Source organism: Moschus berezovskii, chromosome 7 (assembly GCF_049115385.1).
Source record: "Moschus berezovskii isolate FMDL1 chromosome 7, NW_MosBer_1.0, whole genome shotgun sequence".
Taxonomy (NCBI): domain Eukaryota; kingdom Metazoa; phylum Chordata; class Mammalia; order Artiodactyla; family Moschidae; genus Moschus; species Moschus berezovskii.
In genome coordinates this window covers 84,434,269-84,458,936 of record NC_142466.1, presented here as the reverse complement: position 1 = coordinate 84,458,936, position 24,668 = coordinate 84,434,269, and the positions used below count along the sequence as shown (strand labels likewise).

At 37.3% G+C, this 24,668-nt stretch overlaps 1 protein-coding gene across 5 annotated transcripts in view; it reads left to right on the top strand.

Moving 5' to 3' along the window:
• Positions 1 to 24,668, top strand: part of GKAP1 (G kinase anchoring protein 1) — an 86,479-nt gene that overhangs the window by 55,257 nt on the left and 6,554 nt on the right. For 4 of the 5 annotated variants that reach the window (XM_055427352.2, XM_055427351.1, XM_055427353.1 and 1 more), the window contains 2 exons: positions 6,746 to 6,898; positions 21,132 to 21,233. In XM_055427352.2, the coding sequence (XP_055283327.1) occupies positions 6,746 to 6,898; positions 21,132 to 21,233 (255 nt within the window). The remainder of the gene's footprint in view (positions 1 to 6,745; positions 6,899 to 21,131; positions 21,234 to 24,668) is intronic. The other variant, XM_055427355.1, reaches the window with a different exon arrangement.

The window sequence follows — 24,668 nt, the reverse complement described above, 5'->3', positions numbered from 1 at the left end:
CACTTTCTCTTTCTTTTCTCCTCCTAAGACTCCCACAATGTGTCTGTTGTCCTGCTTGATAGTGTCCCACAGGTCCCTTAGGCTCTGTTTGCATTTCTTTAATCTTTTTCTTTGTTTCTCAGCCTAGATAATTCTGTTTTCCTATCTTTAAGTTTATTGATTCTTTCTTCTGCATGCACAACTCTGCCTTTCAGTCTCTAATGAATGTGTTGTTTCAGTTATTGTACTTTTTAGCTCCAGAATTTCTTCTTGGTATTTTTTAGGTTTTTTAGTCTCTATTTATATTTCCATTTTGTTCACACATTGTTTTAAAGTCTTTGTTGAATATAACTGCCATAAATAAGTCTTTTCCAGGAACAGTTTCTATTGATTTTTTTTTTCCTTTCAGTGGTTTGTACTTTCCTGTTTCTTTTATGGCTTGTGATTTTTTTGTGGAATATGAAATCTAGTACTGAGTCTAACATTTGAGTGTAGTAATGTGGTAACTCTGGAAATCAGATTCTCCACTTTCTGGGGATTGGTGTTTTCTTATTACTATTTTGGGGTTTTTTTGATTGTTATCAGCTGTCTCTTTCACAGAACAACATAACATGTAAGCTTAGTGTCTTAGGTATTTAATGAGCCTTTCCTTAGGCATTTGTAGTCACTTTCTAATTTTCCCCTTATAGGCAATTGTTTTTTAGTGGCCTGTTTTTTAATGTCTGGTTCTCAAAAATGGAAAAGCAAAAAATGAAGTGGGTGTGGGGAGAGGACTAGCCTTTTAAATCCACTGGAAGTCACTTCAGCTGGAGGGGAAGGGACTTTCAACAATGAGGGGGAAGTGCAGCAACAATGGCTGCCTGTCTGTCTCTTGGTCTGCATCTCTGTGATGAGAAACAATAATTAGTGACCAGAGCACAGATCCCCATTATTTGGAGGAGAAGTTCCTTTCTGCCCACCCTGGCTCCCATAGGTTGTGTCCAAGCTACTCCAGGAATATGCACACAGCTCTCTGCCGCATCACTAAGGGTGGTGGGTGGGTAGTTGCTACTGTACTGAGATATAAAATTGACCAAACTTTACTGCAGTTTACCAAGTGTTCCCCTGAAATTTGCAAGCCTTCAGCAGACTTCAGAATTCCAAAATAGTTGTTTCAAAATCAGACAGATTCTGCCAGTGCAGTTATTGTCTATGTGAGGACTCAGGTTTCTGGTGTTTTCTACTCTGCCATCTTCACAGAATCTTCTCCATGATCTAAGTTTGAGTTAATTTTTATGTGTAACGTGAACAGTTCACATTCAGTTTTTGCATGTGTATATCCAGTTTTCCCAGAACCATTTGTTTAAAACAATTTTATTTCTTTAATGAAGTACCTTGATATTTTCATAAAAAATTAATTAACCATAAATGTGAAGGTTTATGTCCTATCTCTCAATTTTGTTCCAATGATCTATACAGCTGTAGTTGCACATAATAGGTGCTCATAATTTTAGTTAAACAGAAATTGACTCTTCCAGGAAAATGTTGCGGGGAAGAGAACACTTACTCTGCTGCAGTGGGTGAATCACTGGAGTTATCTGGTAGCACTGAGGGCAGCTACCTGAGGGTCCTCGTGGATTGTGCGGCAATTGTAAGTGTGGATGACAGAAGATTATGTATATATACATATGCATATAGATACAGGGATGTGTTATATGTGTATATACATATTAAAGGTTCTGACGTCCCTTTATATTTTTGATTCCATCTAAAACTTATTTTAACCAAAAGAATTAAATTTCAGTTGATTCCTCAAGAGGAAGACAAGGACCCCAGAGGGAGGAAATTACTCTACCTTATGTATATCACAAACAAACCAAAATATAACACTCATTTTCCTCTAAATCCTTGTATCATATCAGTCTGAAACTATTCTAAACATTTAGTGGAAATTACCAGGGTTTATGCTTTTAACCTTAATTTCTGGATTCCTGTATGTAAGTCTTTGTGGGGGAGCGGAAACGTTGACAATACGACTTTTAAATTTGCATATTCTGAGGTAAATCATGCAGTTTCTACTCAAAAATAACTTTCCCTGAGGTTTTGAACTTAAGGCCAGTTATTCTCTTACTTTTTCTGTTTCTCATACATAACATAACTCAGTTATCTTTGTGGCTGGAATAGATGTTTTCGTATTTTATGTCTGCCAGTCTTTTTCTCTTCTGACTTAGTGTTTAATAATTGGGGGCTTATAAAATTAAATGAAAAGTTCTAATTTTGATTATTTGGACTGAAGATTGACATTTAATTGGCTAGACTTATATATAGAATATGTGTTCTTATACTTGCAGCATTTTTGTCTTTTTTCTTTTGAGGTGTGCGTGTTGTGGGAGGTGGGGTGGTATGTGGTTATTTATTTTTGTTTCATTTCTCTAGTTTCCTATCAAGGTGTCTTTTGAGAACTTCTGTTCTTAGGCTGAAAAGAAAGTTTATGCCTCACTAAAGAAAAAACATCAAGGACAAAATTTGGGATAGGCATGCTAGTAATGGTTCAGTTAAGTCGCTCAGTCGTGTCCGACTCTTTGCGACCCCATGAACCGCAGCACGCCAGGCCTCCCTGTCCATCACCAACTCCCGGAGTTCACCCAAACTCATGTGCATCGAGTCGGTGATGCCATCCAGCCATCTCATTCTCTGTTGTCCCCTTCTCCTCCTGCTCCCAATCCCTCCCAGCATCAGAGTCTTTTCCAGTGAGTCAGCTCTTCACATGAGGTGGCCAAAGTATTGGAGTTTCAGCCTCAGCATCAGTCCTTCCAATGAACACCCAGGGCTGGTCTCCTTTAGGATGGACTGGTTGGATCTCCTTGCAGTCCAAGGGACTCTCAAGAGTCTTCTCCAGCACCACAGTTCAAAAGCATCAATTCTTCAGTGCTCAGCTTTCTTCACAGTCCAACTCTCACATCCATACATGACCACTGGAAAAACCATCAAAGTAATGTCTCTGCTTTTTAATATGCTGTCTAGGTTGGTCATAGTTTCCTTCTAAGGAGTCAGTGTCTTTTAATTTCATGGCTGCAATCACCATCTGCAGTGATTTTGGAACCCCCCAAAATAAAGTCTGACACTGTTTCCACTGTTTCCCCATCTGTTTGCTATGAAGTGATGGAACCAGATGTCATGATCTTTGTTTTCTGAATGTTGAGCTTCAAGCCAACCTTTTCATTCTCCTTTCACTTTCATCAAGAGGCTCTTTAGTTCTTCTTTGCTTTCTGCCATAAGGGTTGTATCATCTGCATATCTGAGGTTATTGATATTTCTCCAAGCAATCTTGATTCCAGCTTGTGCTTCTTCCAGCCCAGAGTTTCTCACGATGTACTCTGCATATAAATTAAATAAACAGGATGACAATATACAGCCTTGATGTACTCCTTTTCCTATTTGGAACCAGTCTGTTGTTCCATGTCCAGTTCTAACTGTTGCTTCCTGACCTGCATACAGGTTTCCCAAGAGGCAGGTCAGGTGGTCTGGTATTCCCATCTCTTTCAGAATTTTCCACGTTTATTGTGATCCACACAGTCAAAGGATTTGGCATAGTCAATGAAGCAGAAATAGGTGTTTTTCTGAAACTCTCTTGCATTTTTGGATAATCCAGCGGATGTTGGCAGTTTGATCTCTGGTTCCTCTGCCTTTTCTAAAACCAGCTTGAACATCTGGAAGTTCATGGTTCATGTATTGCTGAAGCCTGGCTTGGAGAACTTTGAGCATTACTTTACTAGTGTGTGAGATGAGTGCAGTTGTACGGTAGTTTGAGCATTCTTTGGCATTGCCTTTCTTTGGGATTGGAGTGAAGACAGACCTTTTCCAGTCCTGTGGCCACTGCTGAGTTTTCCAAATTTGCTGGCATATTGAGTGCAGCACTTTCACAGCATCATCTTTCAGGATTTGAAATTTCTCCACTGGAATTCCAACACCTCCACTCGCTTTGTTTGTAGTGATGCTTTCTAAGGCCCACTTGACTTCACATTTCAGGATGTCGGGCTCTAGGTGAGTGATCACACCATCATGATTATCTGGGTCGTGAAGATCTTTTTTGTATAGTTCTGTGTATTCTTGCCACCTCTTCTTAATCAGTAGCCATCAAAAAATAGAGGACAAAAAGACTGGAGCTGCAGTCTTTAAAGTAGTGAAATCCAGAGGCTGATTAGTTACCATTATTATGCTATAACTGACTTTCCCAGTGGCTCGGCAGTAAAGAATCTGCCTGCAATGTGGGAGAGGTGATTAGATCCCTGAGTCAGGAAGATCCTCAGGAGTGGGAAATGGCAACTCACTCCAGTATTCTTGCCTGAAAATCCCCTGGACGGAGGAGCCTGGCATGCTATAGTCCATGTGGTCACAAAAAAGTTAGACACAACTTAGCAACTAAACAACAACACAGGCAAGAATACTGGAGTGGGCTGCGATTTCCTTCTCCAGGGGATCTTCCCAACCCAGGGATCAAACCCGGGTCTCCTGCATTGCAGACAGATGCTTTACCATCTGAGCCACTAGGGAAGCCCCCATAGAAGCTCAAAGTGTTTTAAGCATTGTTGTATTCATTGTTTTAAAATGAAATGTTACCAGAATATACTGGAAGTATTTTATGAAGCAGATTTAGAGTTCTATCTATACCACTTAACAGGAGAATCACTCATGGGGCAGTTAAACTTCTTGTGACCATGATTATTTTCTGGGGAAATTATTCTTGCTCTATCAGTTTCTTAATGATGTTAATGAGAGTCAAATAAAGGGATGTTTCTGTAAGTGTTTTGAAATATAAAGTGTTCTACAAGCATTTTAAATATCATTTGTATATATTAAGCATTGATATATAAGTTTTTTTTCTTTCAAACTCTTTCTAAGATAATGTGAAAGAGGATGGACAGTCATAGAACTGTTGGTTCATTTGCTCACAAATATAATTGAAATGGGTAAAATAGGGAATAGTAAAGCTCAAGAATATGGGACATAGGGAAAACCTATAAGAGAGAAAGGAGCATTTTCTTCAGTCTGACTTATGACAGGAAAGGAAGTGATACTTTTCTTGGAGAAAATATAAAATCTGTAATTTTACATAGTTGAGTAGATTATGATAAAATCATCTCTTTATCATTCATGTGTGAAATATATGTAAAAATTGTTTTCAAATATACTGTAAAGCTTTGATTAATACAAGGCTAGAGTAGTTAAGGCAGTGTGCTATAGCATCAGGGTCGACATGTAGATTGACAGAGTAAAGCTGAGTCTAGAAAGAAGCTTTAATATTTATGTTGAACTAATTTTGAACAAGAATGTCAAGGCAAGTTCAATGGGAATATAATCTTCTTCACAAATAATGCTAGGTAGCCACATGCAAAAGAATGAATTTGGACCCCTTCATTATCATACACAAGAAATAACTCAGATTAGAAACTTAAATTAAGAGGTAAAATTATAAAACTCTTAGAAGAAAATATAGAAGTAAATCTTGGTGTCCCTGAGTTAGGCAGTGATTTCTTGGATAAATTGGACTTTGTCAAAAGTAAAATTTTTGTGATACCAAGGATACTTTTCATATCAAAAATGTGAAAAGACAAGCCACAGAATGAGAGAAAATATGTGCAAGTCATGTTTTTAGAAAATATAAAGAACTCCTACAACTCAGAAATAAAAAGTAACCCACTTAAAACTTGGGCAAAATATCTGAATAAACATTTTTCCAAAAAGATATACAAATGTCCAGTAGGCACATGAAAAGATACTTAGCACGATTAGCCATCAGAGAAATACAATTCAGAACCACAATGAATCTCATTTACACACACTTCACACTCACTGGAATATTTATAACTCAAAGAGATGCATAATAACAAGTGTTGGTGAGAATGAGGTGAAATTAGAACCCTCATACACTAGTACATTGATAGGCTGTAAAATAGTATAGTCACTTTGGAAAACTATTTGGCAGTTTTTCAACTGGTTACACAGATTTACCATGTGTCCCAGAAAATCTACGTCCAGATATATACCTGGATATATAACAGATCTGAAAACATGTCCACACAAAAACTTGTTGCATGAATGTTTTTAGCAGCAATATTCACAGTAGCCAAAAGAAGGAACAATTCAAATGTCCATCAACTGATGAATGGAGAAATAAAATATGGTATATCCATTAATGCGATATTATTTGGCAGTAAGGAATGAAGTGCTAATTGGTGCTATAATATGGATGAACCTTGAAAACATTTTGCCAAGTGAAAGAAGTCAGTCGCAAAAGACCTTATACTATACAATTCCATTTATATCAGATATCCAGAATAGCCAAATCTATACAGACAGAAAGTAGATCAGTGTTGCCTAGAGAACAACTGAGGCGGGGCAGGGATTAGGAGAGAATGGGAGATGATGCTAGTAAGTTGTGCGTTTCTTTTGGGGCTGATGAAACTTTTTGAATGGGTTATGGCTGTACAACTCTATGGGTATATTAAAAAAAATTGTGCTAATTAATTAAATGGATAAATTGTGTGGTACGTGGATAAAAATAATTTAAAAATAAAGCAATACCCAACTCAAAAAATATAAAGAAAAGGACATTTGCATATGTGTTTCTGCTGATTATCACGTGAAGATAGAGAAGAATCAGATGGTTGATTGTCTCTTAATTATAATTTTTTTTCATTTTCTGTCCTTCTAGTGGCCAACTAGGTTTATTAAATGTGTGGACTTTTGTGTTGATTGGTAGTGAATCTTAATTCATTTTTGACAGGAATTGAGTTCTTCTCAGACTTTGTCACATGATGGAGGATTCTTCAATAGACTGGAAGATGATGTTCATAAAATTCTTACTAGAGAAAAAAGAAGAGAACAGCTTACAGAATATAATGGAACAGATAATTACACAGCTCATGAACACAACCAGGCATGTAAAATATAAAATTCTCTTAAAATCATAGTGAAATTATTTTTCATTTTTTAAAAATATAAACAGTAGAATTCAATTATGATTGTATAAAACCATAGTTTTAGTGTATTATCTTAGTCATTGTTACACATAGATATTTATATTAAAAAGTGTGAGGTACTTCATTAATTGGTTAATATTTATTGAACATGTGCTATAGTGCTCGGTATTGTTAGGCATCAGTATCGGGGATTGGGAATATCAAGATGGTTAAGACCATCCTTGACTTGGACACTCAGGGTAGTTGGGGATAGGAGGAAGTAGACTGTAAAGAGATACTCAGCATGATGAAGGATTTAAGAGAGAGGTGAACAATTAAAAAAAAAAAGTTTTTAAATAGAAAAGGTAATAGACCACTCCTTGCGTAACTGGGAAAGGTATATAAAGAAACATTTGCAATGGATTTTGAATGCAAATAACTGTATAAACTGAGAAGTAGAGAAGAACTTAAGGGAACTGCAAGAGCAATGTCCCAGAACAATGAAAAACCTTTAGATTGAATATTCAGGAAACTGAAAAATTATGCATCTAAGAAGTAAAGATTGAAGTGAGTGTTGGATAACATGATTAGAGAAATAAATTGGAATTAGGTTATAAAGGTCTTTTAATGTGAAATAAGAAGTTAGAATTTTGTTCTGCAGACCAGGGGTTACAAACTATAGTTGGTCTGCAGTCTGTTTTTGTAAGGCTCACAAGCTAAGAATGGTACTCACATTTTAAAATACTGTTTGGAAAAATACAGAAAAAAACCCAAAAGATATTATCATATAGAGACCTCTGAGTTTGCATTTATTTTTCCCACCATAAACCACCAGTCTTCGGTTTTACTTCCTCTCAAACTATGAATCTGTTTTTTACCTTCTGTTGACCTCTAGTCTGTCAATAACTGTCTTCTCAGCCTGGAGCTTGTAATAAATAATTTCAGTCATGTCCCCATGAACGCTTTCCCTTACTTCCTTAATTTTCTGGCATTCCCTTCACGTCAGTGTGCAGCATTTGCTCTCACAGTACTGTCTGCCTTCTCTATTACAATTTAATTTCAGTTAACCAGGTATTGCTGGACAATACTCTTTCCCATTTATATTCTCTTCTGAAAATCAGTGCTGTGTAACTTTTGCCATATCCTCATTTCTAATTAATGGTGGTTTGATTCATTTTTTTCTGACTTTAATAAATTCCTTCCAGTGGCTATTTCAAATTGAAAAGCCCATTTCCCATCCTTTTACTGTTACCAGTGGATTTTAGTTTTTTGTTTCCTCTGATAAATTAAGTCATTCAACAAATTAAACACTTAAAATGTGTTGTTATATAGGACACACAAACGGAGCCAGACTCTTAAGAATTTTTTATTCCAATGCAGCAAAAATATCGCTGGGTAAAAACACTGTATCACATGAAAATTTATTTTCAGTTTAGTATGGGACATCCTTGCCTGCCCTCAGGTACTTGTGAGCTTCTTCCTTTATAGCAATGAATTAAATTTGGTGTTTTCCTGAGTTGCTTTGACTGTCAAATTTTGTGTACAATGCAATCAACTACGTTAACATTTATAGGTAGTATATTTGTTTCCTCTTTTTATGTTGATTTTGATTTTCCCCTTTATGGTTTATATCTTTAAGACATCTCAGATCATTGTAAGAATGATATTAATATACTTGAGCAAGTAATTAGGTGTTTCAGATCTTTTGTAGAGCAAAGTTGGGTACACATAAGTTAAATTATTGATTAATGTTAAATGATATTTTAAAGTCAAAGTGACAGTGCAGTGTAGTAGAAAGAGAATAGTCTCTGAAATCAAACAAGCCTAATAACACAAAATATAGCACTGCAGCTTGTCAGCTCTGTTATGTTGGAATGAAATTACCTGCCTTTCATGCACTGTTATTATGAAAGTTAGCAATTATGGTGTAAAATATTAGGGCATTTGTACACAACATGTACTTAATATAAGATCATTGTTTTTGTACAAGGTAGGAAAAGTGGAAAGTCCAAAAAAAGGTAATTCATAGGAATAGAGATGAGAGATGGCTTTCTTAGGAGAAAATAATTTTTGAATTGGAATTTAAGGGACAGTAGAATTTGAACATGCGGAGGTGAGGGAGGAAAAGCTGGAATGCCATGAGTAAAAGGATGGAGGCAGTAAAGTATAAACCAGTTTAAGACAAGATTCATTGAGGAGTGTAGTATAGGTTTGGCACAGTGGGTTTGGAAGAATTGTGGGGGACTTAAAAGCCTGATGTATGATTTCCGTTCCGTTTCCGTTCTGTTCAGTCGCTCAGTCGTGTCCGACTCTTTGCGACCCCGTGGACTGTAGCCTACCAGGCTTCTCCATCCATGGGATTCTCTAGGCAAGAATACTGTATGATTTAGGAGATAAAAAAGAATTTTTTAAAGTTTTTGAGCAGAAGACAAAGTTCTACATGGTAATATTAATTTCACTGCAGTGCTTAGGAATAACTGAAGGAAGATGAAGACTAGTGATGGGAATCAGACAATAGGCAGTATGGTGAGGATGTAAAAGAGCAAGAACAGATTACTAGTAGTAATGTCACTTGGTGTAGCCATTTTGGAGAACAATGTGGCATTAACTTTTACAGTTGAAGATGATCGGTAGACTGTGTTCTAGAAATTCTGCTTTAGATTAAACCCTGGAGACATCTTCAAGAAGAATGATTTAAGCTTAGTTGTTTTTGACAACAAAGTAGAAGAAATGAATGAATTATAGCATATCAGAAACATAATCTTTAAAGAAATAAGCAAGTCACCAAATAGTAATAGTTTGATGCAGTTTATATAACTTTCAAAAAATAGAAAATTTAACTTATTACTCAGGGATACATCTGTATATACATTTTAAAAGATTATTAATAATGAAGAGAGTGACAAACACAAATTCATAATAGTGGATATTCTCAGGAATGGGGAAAAGGATACAATTGGGAAGAGAAATGTGGGGGATCCCAAAATATTGGTAATGTTCACATAATCTGCATATTGGTTTATTTTTCTTTTTACTTGCCATGTCAATTTATATATTCTTTTTGCACATGTAAAATTTTTCATAAGTAAAAAAGTTGAGTATTTTATCATGTCATTGAGTGTAGTGGGGGGAAAAGGAATATTGAGTCCATTAAAAAGTACTCTCTTTTTATCTACCTCCTTCCTCTCCTCCTCACACTCCTTTTTCAGGGAAAACATTTTTGCAAACGTTAAAATCATTTTAAACTGTGTATTAGTGTACCAGAAATTTTTAAAGGTGAAAAATACACCCATGCTAATTCAATCAGTCTTTAACATTTGGTTTCATTTTTGTATAGTATTTTTCCAGGGAAACACTACATGCATCAGTTCAGTTCAGTTGCTCAGTCGTGTCCGACTCTTTGCGACCCCATGAATCACAGCATAGGTATTTTAAAATTTACTAACAATAAGGAATATAGTTTTTGTAGCCTCTTTTCTAAACTGTAGTTATATTCTGTCAAGTCAACATTCTGTAATTGTTCATTACTTTGCCTATTTTCTGTAAGTGTTTTTAAGGTTTATTGTTTTTTTTTATTGTGGCCCTGCTGGGGCTTTCTCTACTTGCAATGAGCGGGGGTTACTCTTTGTAACCCCTGTGGTGCACAGGCTTCTCATTGTGGTGGCTTTTCTTCTGCAGGGCACAGGCTCTAGGTACTTGGGCTTGGTAGTTGTGGCTCCGGGACCCTAGGGCACAGGCTTAATAGTCATGCACACTGGTTTAGTTGTTCCAAGGCATATGAGATCTTCCCGGACCAGTGATCAAACCCATGTCCCTGCATTGGCAGGCAGATTCTTAATCACTAGACCACCAGGGAAGCCCTATTACCCTATTATTGAACATCTAGGTTGTTTAGAATTGGTCACCTGGTATGGAGAAGGAAATGGCAACCCACTCCTGTATTCTTGCCTGGAGAATCCCATGGACAGAGGAGACTAGGAGCTATAGGCCACGGGGTTGCAAAGAGTCAGACAGGACTGAGTGACTTCACTTTCACTTTCATTCATTGAATATATTCATCTGTTTACTTTTTTGATGAATTTGTCCTTGGAATAAATACATTTTTTTTTTATGTTTTAATTTAATTTTATTTTTTTTTATTGGAGGCTAATTACTTTACAATATTATATTGGTTGGTTTTGCCATACATTAACATGAATCCACCCTGGGTGTACATGTGTTCCCCTTCTTGAACCCACCTCCCTCCTCCCCTTATCCTCCCTCTGGGTCAACCCCGTGCACCAGCCCCGAGCATCCTGTATCATGCGTCGAACCTGGACTGGTGATTCGTTTCACATATGATAATATACCTGTTTCAATGCCATTCTCTCAAATCATCCCACTCTCACCCTCTCCCACAGAGTCCCAAAGGCTGTTCTATACACCTGTGTCTCTTGCTGTCTCGTATACAGCGTTAAGGTTACCATCTTTCCAAATTCCATATATATGTGTTAGTATACTGTACTGGTATTTTTCTTTCTGGCTTACTTCACTCTGTATAATAGGCTCCAGTTTCATCCACCTCATTAGAAACGATTCAGATGTATTTTTTTTAATGGCTGAGTAATAATCCATTGTATATATGTACCAAAGCTTTCTTATCCATTCATCTGCAGATGGACATCTAGGTTGCTTCCATGTCCGAGCTATTATAAACAGTGCTGCAGTGAACACTGGAGTACATGTGTCTCTTTCAGTTCTGGTTTCCTCGGCGTGTATGCCCAGGAGTGCGATTGCTGGATCATATGGCAGTTCTAGTTCCAGTTTTTTGAGGAATCTCCACACTGTTCTCCATAGTGGCTGTACTAGTTTGCATTCCCACCAACAGTGTAAGAGGGTTCCCTTTTCTCCACACCTTCTCCAGCATTTATTGCATGTAGACTTTTGGATAGCAGCCATTCTGACTGGTGTGAAATGGTATCTCATTGTGGTTTTGATTTGCATTTCTCTGATTATGAGGAATGTTGAGCATTTTTTCATGTGTTTGTTAGCCATCTGTATGTCTTCTTTGGAGAAATGTCTGTTTAGTTCTTTGGCCCATTTTTTGATTGTGTCGTTTATTTTTCTGGAATTGACCTGCAGGAGCTGCTTGTATATTTTTGAGATTAATTGTCATTTGCTTCATTTGCTATTAATTTCTCCCATTCTGAAGGCTGTCTTTTCACCTTGCTTATAATTTCCTCCATTGTGCAAAAGTTTTTCATTTTAATTAGGTCCCATTTGTTTCTTTTTGCTCTTATTTCCATTACTCTGCGAGGTGGGTCATAGAGGATCCAGCTGTGATTTATGTCAGAGAGTGTTTTGCCTATGTTTTTCACTAGGAGTTTTATAGTATCTGGTCTTACATTTAGATGTTTAATCCATTTTGAGTTTATTTTTGTGTATGCTGTTAGAAAATGTTCTAGTTTCATTCTTTTACAAGTGGTTGACCAGTTTTCCAGCACCACTTGTTAAAGAGATTGTCTTTTCTCCATTGTATATTCTTGCTTCCTTTGTCAAAGATAAGGTATCCATAGGCGTGTGGATTTATCTCTGGGCTTTCTTATTTCTGGGCTTTGTTCCATGGATCTATATTTCTGTCTTTGTGCCAGTACATACTGTCTTAATGATGGTAGCTTCGTAGTATAGTCTGAAGTCAGGCAGGTTGATTCCTCCGATTCCATTCTTCTTTCTCAGGATTGCTTTGGCTATTTGAGGTTTTTTGTATTTCCATAGAAATTGTGAAATTATTTGTTACAGTTCTCTGAAAAATACCATTGGTAGCTTGATAGGGATTGCATTGAATCTATAGATTGCTTTTGTAGTATACTCATTTTCACTTTATTGATTCGTCCGACCATGAACATGCTGTATTTCTCCATCTATTTGTGTCATCTTTGATTTCATCAGTGTTTTCTAGTTTTCTATATATAGGTCTTTTGTTTCTTTCACTTCAGTTCATTCACTTAGTCGTGTCTGAATCTTTGCGACCCGGTGGACTGCAGCATGCCAGGCCTTCCTGTCCATCACCAACTCCCGGAATTTACCCAAATTAATGTCCATTAAATCAGTGATGTCATCCAACCATCTCATCCTCTGTCATCCCCTTCTCCTCCTGCCGTCAGTCTTTCCCAGCATCAGGGTCTTTTCAAATGAACCAGCTCTTCACGTCAGGTGGCCAAAGTATTGGAGTTTCCGCTTCAACATCAGTCTTTCTAATGAACACTCAGGACTGATCTTTAGAATGGACTGGTTGTATCTCCTTGCAGTCCAAGGGACTCTCAAGAGTCTTCTCCAACACCACAGTTCAAAAGCATCACTTCTTCGGTGCTCAGCTTTCTTTATAGTTCATCTCTCACATGCAACATGACTACTGGAAAAACAATAGCCTTAACGAGACGGACCTTTGTTGGCAAAGTAATGTCTCTGCTTTTTAATATGCTGTCTAGGTTGGTCATAACTTTCCTTCCAAGTAGTAAGCGTTTTTTAATTTCATGGCTGCAGTCACCTTCTGCAGTGATTTTGGAGCCCCCAAAAATAGTCAGTCACTGTTTCCATTGTTTCCCCATCTATTTGCCATGAAGTGATGGGACCGGATGCCATGATCTTAGTTTTCTGAATGTTGAGCTTTAAGCCAACTCTTTCACTCTTACATCAAGAGGCTCTTTAGTTCCTCTTCACTTTCTGCCATAAGTGTGGTGTCATTTGCATATGTGAGGTTACTGATATTTCTCCCAGCAATCTTGATTCCAGCTTGTGCTTCATCCAGCCCAGTGTTTCTCATGATGTACTCTGCATATAAGTTAAATATGCAGGGTGACAATATACAGCCTTGATGTACTACTTTTCCTATTTGGAACCAGTCGGTTTTTCAATGACCAGTTCTGACTGTTGCTTCTGGACCTGCATACAGATTTCTTAAGAGGCAGGTCAGGTGGTCTGGTATTCCCATCTCTTTCAGAATTTTCCACAGTTATATTGTGATCCACACAGTGAAAGGTTTTGGCATAGTCAGTAAAGCAGAAGTAGATGTTTTTCTGGAACTCTCTTGCTTTCTTGATGATCAGGCAGATGTTGCCAATTTGATCTCTGATTCCTCTGCCTTTTCTAAATCCAGCTTGAACATCTGGAAGTTCACAGTTCACGTACTGTTGAAACCTGGAATGGAGAATTTTGAGCATTACTTTGCTAGCATGTGAGATGAGTGCAGTTGTGCAATAGTTTGAACATTCTTTGGCATTGTCTTTCTTTGGGATTGGAATGAATACTGATCTTTTCCAGTCCTGTGGCCACTGCTGAGTTTTCTGAATTTGCTGGCATATTGAGTGCAGCACTTTCACAGCATCATCTTTTAGGATTTGAAAGAGCTCAGCTGGAATTCCATCACCTAAAGGAGATCAGTTCTGGGTGTTCATTGGAAGGACCGATGCTAAAGCTGAAACTCTAATACTTTGGCCACCTCATGCGACGAGTTGACTCACTGGAAAAACTCTGATACTGGGAGGGATTGGGGCAGGAGGAGAAGGGGATGACAGAGAATGAGATGGCTGGATGGCATCACCGACTCGATGGACATGAGTTTGAGTGAACTCTGGGAGTTGGTAATGGACAGGGAGGCCTGGCATGCTGTGATTCATGGGGTCGCAAAGAGTCAGACACGACTGAGCGACTGAAAAAAAAAGAAAATACTGGCTTTGTTTGTAATGATGCTTTCCAAGGCCTACTTGACTTCACATTCCAGGATGTCTGGCTCTAGGTGAGTGATCACACCATCGTGGTTATCTGGGTCATGAAGATCTTTTTTGTATAGTTCTTCTGTGTATTCTTGCCACCTTTTCTTAATCTCTTCTGCATCTGTTAGGTCCATACCATTTCTGTCCTTTATTGAGCCCATCGTTGCATAAAATGTTCCTTTGGTGTATCTGATTTTCTTGAAGAGATCTCTAGTCTTTCCCATTCTGTTGTTGTCTTCTGTTTCTTTGCACTGATCACTGAGGAAGGCTTTCTTATCTCTCCTTGCTCTTCTTTGGAACTCTGCATTCAAATGGGTATATCTTTCCTTTTCTCCTTTGCTTTTTGCTTCTCTTCTTTTCACATCTATTTGAAGGCCTCCTCAGATGGCCATTTTACTTTTTTGCATTTTTTTTTCTTGGGGATGGTCTTGGTCCCTGTCTCCTGTACAGTGTCATGAACCTCCGTCCATAGTTCATCAGGTACTCAGTCTAACAGATCTAGACCCTTAAATCTATTTCTCACTTTCACTGTATAATCATAAGGCATTTGATTTAGGTCATACCTGAATGGTCTAGTGGTTTTCCCTACTTTCTTCAATTTAAGTCTGAAATTGGCAATAAGGAGTTCATGATCTGAGCCACAGTCAGCTCCCATTCTTGTTTTTGCTGACTGTATAGAGCTTCTCCATCTTTGGCTGCAAAGAATATAATCAATCTGATTTTGGTGTTGGCCAGCTGGTGATGTCCATGTGTAGAGTCTTCTCTTGTGTTGTTGGAAGAGGGTGTTTGCTATGACCAGTGCATTCTCTTGGCAAAACTCTATTAGCCTTTGCCCTGCTTCATTCTGTATTCCAAGGCCAAATTTTCCAGTTACTTCAGGTGTTTCTTGGCTTCCTACTTTTGCATTCCAGTCCCCTGTAATGAAAAGGGCTTTTTTGGGAGGGGTGTTAGTTCTAAAATGTCTTGCAGGTCTTCATAGAACCGTTCAGCTTCAGCTTCTTCAGCATTACTGGTTGTGGCATAGATTTGGATCACCATGATATTGAATGATTTGCCTTGGAAATGAACAGAGATCATTCTGTCGTTTTTGAGATTGCATCCAACTACTGCATTTAGGACTCTTGTTGACTGTGATGGCTACTCCGTTTCCTCTAAGGGGTTCTTCCCGACAGTAATAGATATAATGGTAATCTGCATTAAATTCACCCATTCCAGTCCATTTTAGTTCGGTGATTCCTAAAATGTCGACGTTCACTCTTGCCGTCTCCTGTTTGACCCCTTCCAATTTGCCTTGATTCATGAACCTAACATTCTAGGTTCCTCTGATATTGCTCTTTGAAACATCGGATCTTGCTTCTGTCACCAATCACATCCACAACTGGGTGTTGCTTTTGCTTTGACTCCATCTCTTCATTCTTTCTGGAGTTATTTCTCCACTGATCTCCAGTAGCATATTGGGCACCTACTGACCTGGGGAGTTCATCTTTCAGTGTCCTATCTTTTTGCCTTTTCATACTGTTCATGGGGTTCTAAAGTTAAGAATACTGAAGTGGTTTGCCATTCCCTTCTCCGGTGGGCCATGTTTTATCAGAACTCTCCACAATGACCTGTCTGTCTTGGGTGGCACTACATGGCATGGCTCATAGTTTCATTGAATTAGACATGGCTGTGGTCCAAGTGATTAGACTGATTAGTTTTCTGTGATTGTGGTTTCATTCAGTCTGCCTTCTGATGCCCTCTCTCACCATCTGCTGTCTTACTGGGGTTTCTCTTACCTTGGACGTAGGGTAACTCCTCATAGCCGCAGCTACTGACCTTGGATGTAGGGTATCTCCTCTCGGCCGCTCGCCTGGTAGATTTATTCGTAAGTATTTTATTCTTTTCATTGCAGTGTTGAATGGAATTGTTTCCTTAATTTCTCTGTTTTCTCATTGTTAGGGTATAGGAATGTGAGGGATTTCTCTGTGTTAATTTTATATTCCGCAACTTCACTGTATTCATTGATTAGCTCTCGTAATTTTCTGGTGGTGACTTTAGGGTCTTCTGTGTAGAGGATGGTGTCATTAGCAAACAGTGAGAGTTTTACTTCTTTCCAATCTGGATTCCTTTTCTTTCTTTTTCTTCTCTGATTGCTGTGGCTAAAACTTCCAAAACTATGTTGAATAGTAGTGGTGAGAGTGGGCACCCTTCTCTTGTTCTTGACTTTAAGGGAAATGCTCTCAGTTTTTCACCATTGAGGATAATGTTTGCTGTGGGTTTATCGTATATGGCTTTTATTATATTGAGATATGTTCCTTCTATGCCTGCTTTCTGGAGGGTTTTTATCATAAATGGATGTTGAATTTGTCAAAGACTTTCTCTGCATCTAATGAGATAATCCTATGGGTTTTTTCTTTCAATTTGTTTATGTGGTGTTCACATTAATTGATTTGGGAATATTGAAGAATCCTTGCATACCTGGGATAAAGCCCACTTGGTCATGATGTATGATCTTTTTAATATGTTGTTGGATTCTATTTGCTGGAATTTTGTTAAGGATTTTTGCATCTGTGTTCATCAGTGATATTGGCCTGTAGTTTTCTTTTTTTGTGGCATCTTTGTCTGGTTTTGGTATAAGGGTGATCAGTTCAGTTTGGTCGCTCAGTCGTGTCCAATTCTTTGCGACCCCATGAATCACAGCACGCCAGGCCTCCCTGTCCATCACCAACTCTTGGAGTTCACTCAAACTCATGTCCATAGAGTCAGTGATGCCATCCAGCCATCTCATTCTCTGTCATCCCCTTCTCCTCCCGCCCCCAATCCTTCCCAGCATCAAGAGTCTTTTCCAGTGAGTCAACTCGTCGCATGATGGTGGCCTCATAGAATGAGTTTGGCAGTTTACCTTCCTCAGCAATTTTTTGGAAGAGTTTGAATAGGATAGGTGTTAGCTCTTCTTTAAATTTTTGGTAGAATTCACCTGTGAAGCAGAAGGGCTTTCTTATTCAAAGATGATCACTATTCATATTATATAGAAAGTGAAAGTGAAGTCGCTCAGTCGTGTCCAACTCTTTGCGACCCCATGGACTGTAGCCTACCAGGCTCCTCCGTCCATGGGATTTTCCAGGCAAGAATACTAGAGTGGGTTGCCATTTCCTTCTCCAGGAGATCTTCCCACCCAGGGATTGAACCCTCGTCTCCTGCATTGTAGGCAGACGCTTTACCGTCTGAGCCACCAGGGAAGTCCCATATTACATAGATTTCATGTTAATACTTCAGTGGTTTCATTTTTTTAATTAAAATAGTATTTTATATTATTCAATGATTATGTACTTAGTATAAAACAATTTTGATGAAAGGAAATTTTTAAACAGTAAAGTGAAATCTTCCATAATCTCACATTCTAAGATAGTGTTAAAAATGTTGCTATATATCCGTCTAGGATTTTTTCTTTGCATGTAGTATTATAATTTGGGGATCATGGGGCCGTATTTTATGGTTCTGTATCATCATTTTGGGGCTTCCCTGGTGGCTCAGCCTTTGACTGTGTTGATCACAATAAACTGTGGAAAATTCTGAAAGAGATAGGAATACCAGACCACCTGACCTGCCTCTTGAGAAACATGTATGCAGGTCAGGAAGCAGCAGTTAGAACTGGACATGGAACAACAGACTGGTTCCAAGTAGGAAAAGGAGTACATCAAGGCTGTATATTGTCACTGTGCTTATTTAACACACATGCAGAATACATCATGAGAAACACTGAGCTGGATGAAGCACAAGCTGGAATCAAGATTGCCGAGAGAAACATCATTAACCTCAGATATGCAGATGATACCACCCTTATGGCAAAAAGTGAGGAAGAACTAAAGAGCCTCTTGATGTGAGAGTGAAAGAGGAGAGTGAAAGAGTTGGCTTAAAGCTCAACATTCAAAAAACTAAGATCATGGCATGTGGTCCCATCACTTCATGGCAAATAGATGGGGAAACAGTGGCTGACTTTATTTTTCTGGACTCCAAAATCACTGCAGATGGTGACTGCAGCCATGAAATTAAAAGACGCTTACTCCTTATAAGGAAATTTATGACCAACCTAGATAGCATATTGAAAAACAGAGACATTACTTTGTCAACAAAGGTCTGTCTAGTCAAAGCTATGGTTTTTCCTGTAGTCATGTATGGATGTGAGAGTTTGACTGTAAAGAAAACTGAGCGCTAAGAAGTGATGCTTTTGAACTGTGGTGTTGGAGAAGACTCTTGAGAGTCCCTTGGACTGCAAGGAGATCCAACCAGTCCATCCTCAAGGAGATCAGTCCTGGGTGTTCATTGGTAGGACTGATGTCAAAGCTGAAACTCCAGTACTTTGGCCACCTGATGCAAGAGCTGACTCATTTGAGAAGACCCTGATGCTGGGAAAGATTGAGGGCAGGAGGAGAAGGGGACGACAAAGGATGAGATGGTTGGATGGCATCACCGACTCAATGGACATGGGTTTGGGTGAACTCTGGGAGTTGGTGATGGACAGGGAGGCCTGGCGTGCTGTGGTTCATGGGGTCACAAAGAGTCGGATACAACTGAGCGACTGAACTGAACTGGTGGCTCAGTGGTAAAGAATCCACCTGCAATGCAGGAAACGTGGGTTCGATCCCTGAGTCAGGAAGATCGCTTGGAGAAGAAAGTGACAACGCACAGCAGTATTCTTGCCTGGGAAATCCCATGGACAGAGGTGCCTGGTGGGTACAGTTCATGGGTTCACAGAAGAGTCGGACACAACTTTGCAACTAAATAACAAGACATCATAATTTTTGGTGATTTCCATCCTTATTGTTGGGCATTTAAATTGATGTCCAATTTTTTGTTGTACTCTTCAGTGAACACTTTGGTAGATACTCCCCCCTCACTTATCTATTTAGATGAATTCCTAGAAATGAGTTTCCTGGGCCATTGTAATAGTATGTATATTGCTAATTTTGATCCATAGTTTTTTCCAAAATCATATTATAGTATCATCTTTTTCTCTAGGCTTCAACCATGCTTGCCTCTTTACTAGCCTTTAAACACTCTAGCTCTTTTCTGCCTCAGGGCCTTTATATTCATACATGCTCTTCTTTCTACCTGGAGGGCTGTTACCTCCCTCCACATTTTACTTAGGCAGTTCCAGCCCAGTCACTCAAGGTTCATCTTAAAAGTGTCAGGACCTCAGAGAAAGCTTCTCTGATCCACTAGTGAATAACCCACATTATTCCCTTTATAGCACTATGTTTCTTTTCTTCATTGCTTAAACCCCATTTCTAATTGCAGCATTTCATAATGTAATATCTGCATTCTCCACCAGACAAATCCCATGAGTGCAAGAATCTTTTCAGTTCTGTTCACTGTTGTACACCCAGCACCTAGCAGCTAGGCGCTCAATGAGCATTTTGTTTTAATTAATTTATTTTTTAATTGAAGGATAATTGCTTTATAGAATCAGTGAGTATTTTTGGAATAAAATTATGTTGCTGTGTTACTCATTAGATAAAGAGAACCAATATATATTCTTAAGAAGTATAACTTTTGGTTGATTTTTTTGGATTTAAATTAAGATGGCAGGGATTTAACTTGATTTTTCCCAGTTAGCCATTTGTCCCATATCCTACCATTATTCTGTAATTCAGTCTTTTCTCACTTTAAAATATTATAGTTAGTTATAATAAATTCTTAAACTTCTTTCTGGACTTCCTTTTCGGGTACATTGCATTGTCATACCTAGGTACCGTGACATGCTATTTTAATCATTTTTCTGTATAGTATATAATTACTTGATAGGCAGATTCTACTGCATTAACTTTTGTTTCTATCCTGTGTTCTCTCAGATAAAATTTTGAATATCTTGCTAAGTTCCAAGGAAGAAAACTCTATTGAAATTTTACTGAACGTACAAAGTAATATTTAGTGTTGCCATCTACAAACATGCTTTGTTCTGTCCTTTTCTATATTTTATCATTCATTGATCCTGAAAATTACTAAATTTTATTCTTAGGGATTTTTTTTTATTGCTGTCAGGATAAAATGTTTTTTCTTATTATATCTTATATGTGTTAATTAATGATATAGTGAAAATAATTTGGGGTTTTGTATTATTATTTGTTTTGTACTTTTCTCATAAGTTTTCAGTTCTTTTAGGTTTTTAAGATAAACTAATAACAACTTGTCACAAACTACTTTTAGTATGTTTATTCCAGGATGGAAATATTTCAAAACTCTCATATTGTTCTAGGTTATATTTGTAGTTTGAGATTAGGCATAAATATCTTGTTTGCTTGTACTGTCCACAGTTACAGTTGTAAAATTGAGTACAAGTGGAAATGTAGTTAACAGTTTAGGTTGCTTTAGAAAATGAATTAAAATAGGGATTTTTTTCCCTTAAACCTTTCGTAAAGGATACTGTAAATCAGACTTGACAAAACTATCTTAGTTCTAAAATGATGTTTTCCCTGTTTAGGAAGTAGTTCTAAAAGATGGAAGAATTGAAAGATTAAAGTTGGAACTTGAAAGAAAAGATGCTGAAATCCAGAAGCTGAAAACTGTGATTGCTCAGTGGGAGGTTTGTATATATTTAGTGTTGTAAACTAAAAAATTCTATAAATTTGAACATTTTCTGTTTTTATTATATGCAAATATGTTTAATATTTGATAGAAATAATATCTGCTATTTAGGTTTTTAGCTCATTGATTATATATAATCTGATAATGTATTTTTATCATAGTAAAATAGGTATAACATTAAATTTGCCATTTTGACCATTTTTAAGTGTATAATTCAGTGGCATTAAGTGTTGTACAACCGTCACCACTATCTGTTTCCAGAACGTTTTCATCATCCCAAACAGAAACTCTGTCCCCATTGAACTCCCTATTTCTTGTACTGCAGTCCTTGACCTCTACTCTCTGTGAATTTGCCTGTTCTAGGTACTTCATATAAGTGGAATCATATGATATTTGTCCTTTTGTGGTCTGACTTACTTCACTTGCCATAATGTTTTCAACATGTATATCCATGTTGTAGCATATATCAGAACTTCACTCTTTTTTATGGCTGAATAATGCTCCACTGTGTGTTTATACCACTCTTTTTTATTCATCTGTTTAAGGACACTCATATTGTTTCCACCTTTTGGCTATTGTGAATAAGATAGCCATGAATTATGTCAAGTATCTGAGTCCTTGCTTTACTTTCTTTTGGTATATACCTAAGAGTGGAATTGTTGGATCATATGGTAATTCTCTGTTTAACTTTTTTTAAAATTTTAAATGTTTTTAATTGGATTATAATTGCTTTACAATGTTGTGTTAGTTTCTGCTGTACAACAACGTGAATCAGCTATATGTGTACATACATACCCTCCCTCTTGAGCATGCCCCCATCCCACCCTTCTTGGTCATTACAGAGCACCAAGCTGTGCTCCCTATGCTAAGTAACAGCTTCCCACTAGCTATCTGTTTTACACATGATAGTGTATATAATGTCAGTGCTGCTCTCTCAATTCATGTGGTAATTCTGTTTAACTTTTTAAGGAACCATCAGACTTTTCCATAGCAGTTGTACCTTGTTACTTTTCCCCTAGAAATGCATAAGGTTACCAGTTTCTTCATATCCTCACCAACACGTTATTTATACAGTTTATTTTAACCACAAAACTTACTTTTCTCCTTTCTCAGGCTTTAAAAATAATCTCTTATTCATCTCAAGTAGCATTCTTTTTTTTGAACTAGTATTTGTTCACTCAACGATTATTTGTTGAATGCCTGTAATATGCCAAGTGCTTTTCTGGGCCCTGTATGAAGAAAAAAATGTCAGGTTCCAGCTCTGATGGTTCTTACATTTCCCTTCCTCTTGTACTCATGCCTTTAAGAATCATCCCTGTTAAAAACCCTCCTGAACTTCACCCACTTCTCCCTTTTCTTGTCATTTATATTTTATTTTGCTTTTGTTGAGCACTTAGCATGAGTTAGGCACAGTGAATGCAAAGGTAAATTAGTAAGAAGCTCATAGTCTAATGGAGAAGATAAATCATGTAAATAATTGCAGTACAATGCAGAATTTGTGACAGATTTGACAGTGTTCTAGAAACAGGAATGAATCTGTTGCTGCTATTAAAAATTGCTAAGGATTTCACCCAAAAATAAGATAGTTTTCCCACATTGAACAGTGCATACAAAGGGAAGAGAATGAGAGGAAATGCATTGTTGCTGACATTTAGAGAAATGGGAAGTTGTAGGAGAGATTAGAGATGTTAGTTGAGGTGAGAATATGAAGGTATTTGCATTTTAGACAAGGAGAGGGCAGTAAAGGTTTTAGAAGGAAAGTAACCTGAGAGTTCTTTTGCGGAAGGTAATGCACATAGCTGAGGCCTGTGTGCATTAGACAAAAGACAAATCTGGTAACATAATTAACAGGTATTGAGTGTTAAGAGGAAGAACACGTTTTTAACTGGTTTGGGAAATAGGAGCTGACAGATCGTGTTTAGACGTGTTGAGTTTGAAATGGCTGTGGATGTGGGCATAGCTGTTCAGGATGTTGAACATCTGTGCTGGACACTGTGGAGTCACAGCATATGTGTAGTTAACTTTGTGTTCTCTTTTTCATGAAGTTATGAAAGTACTAATGAGGACACTATATTCAATATGTTCTTATAAATTACATAGTACTAGGATTTTATTGGAGAAGGAAATGGCAGCCCGCTCCAGTGTTCTTGCCTGGAGAATCCCAGGGACGGGGGAGCCTGGTGGGCTGTCATCTGTGGGGTCGCACAGAGTCGGACACGACTGAAGCGACTTTGCAGTAGTAGCAGTAGGATTTTATACTTTTAGGTTTTCACAGATATTAATACATTTCCTGTTCAGGATTATATATATGCAAAACTATGTTATTTTTGTGAGCAGTATAAAGAATTTTCATGGATAATTTTGATATTTTACAATCTTTCCTTTATAAACTGGCTTTAGACCTTGAAGAGTAACTAAAGATATGCCTCCCTATATACACTGATCTGAACCTTGGACAAAGGCTTGAGCTCAAGAAACAGTTTGATGAGATATTAACATTGATTGAAGCCCTGAGAGTGAGAATTTCATAATGGATACAGTTCTATATTCCCAGTAGATATATTTATATATTCATAATGAGTATAGTTGTAATTGACTGTATATGTTTTGCCCTTCATATTTTTGTGTTTCCAGTGGACTTATCTCCCTCTTTAATTTCCTAGCTTCTCAAAAGTCCAAAAGTCCTACTACCTTTTATGTTCACTATGCTTGCTTCTTCCATTCAGTGTATTGTCTGCAGTATTGCTGAATAACATTATTGCTTTATCCTCAGCAATTTACTGGACACAAGTGTCATCTTCTGGACTTAATTTAAAATACATCAAATTTGTTTTGTAAGGAAGATTTTTGAATCTGGTAACTTCTGTACATATCTGTACATGTTGAGAGAAGAAATGACATTTCTTATATTGATCTATTTTCTTTGACCTCCTATATTTCTATAATTATTAAATATATTGTTTTCTCTAATGTATTTATTAAATATAAATAGTTCAGTATGTGCTATATGTTGAATAAAGGTACTATAGGGGGAAAATTCTCTGGAATCTGGATGTTAATGTGGGAATATAATTCCTAAATTGTTTATAATGTATAATTTTTGAAAAGAAATTAAGCCATTTTTTAAAAGTTGAAAATAACTGAAAGATATTTTAGTAAATTACTCATTTCAGCCAAAATTTATTTTAACAGTTATTTAGTTAATGAAATAACAAAAGATTAATAAAGCCTTAACTGAGCAAATATAGAACTGTACTGTACAGTAACCACTACACGTGGTATAAAATTAATATGCTACATGAATTTTAAATAAAAATAAAATTTTTAATTTGTATAAGTAAAGGTTAAATAAATTAAAATTTTAATTTAATAAAACTAAATACAATTAAAAGTCATTTTCTCAGTAACACTGGATATGTTTCTAGTAGTTAGT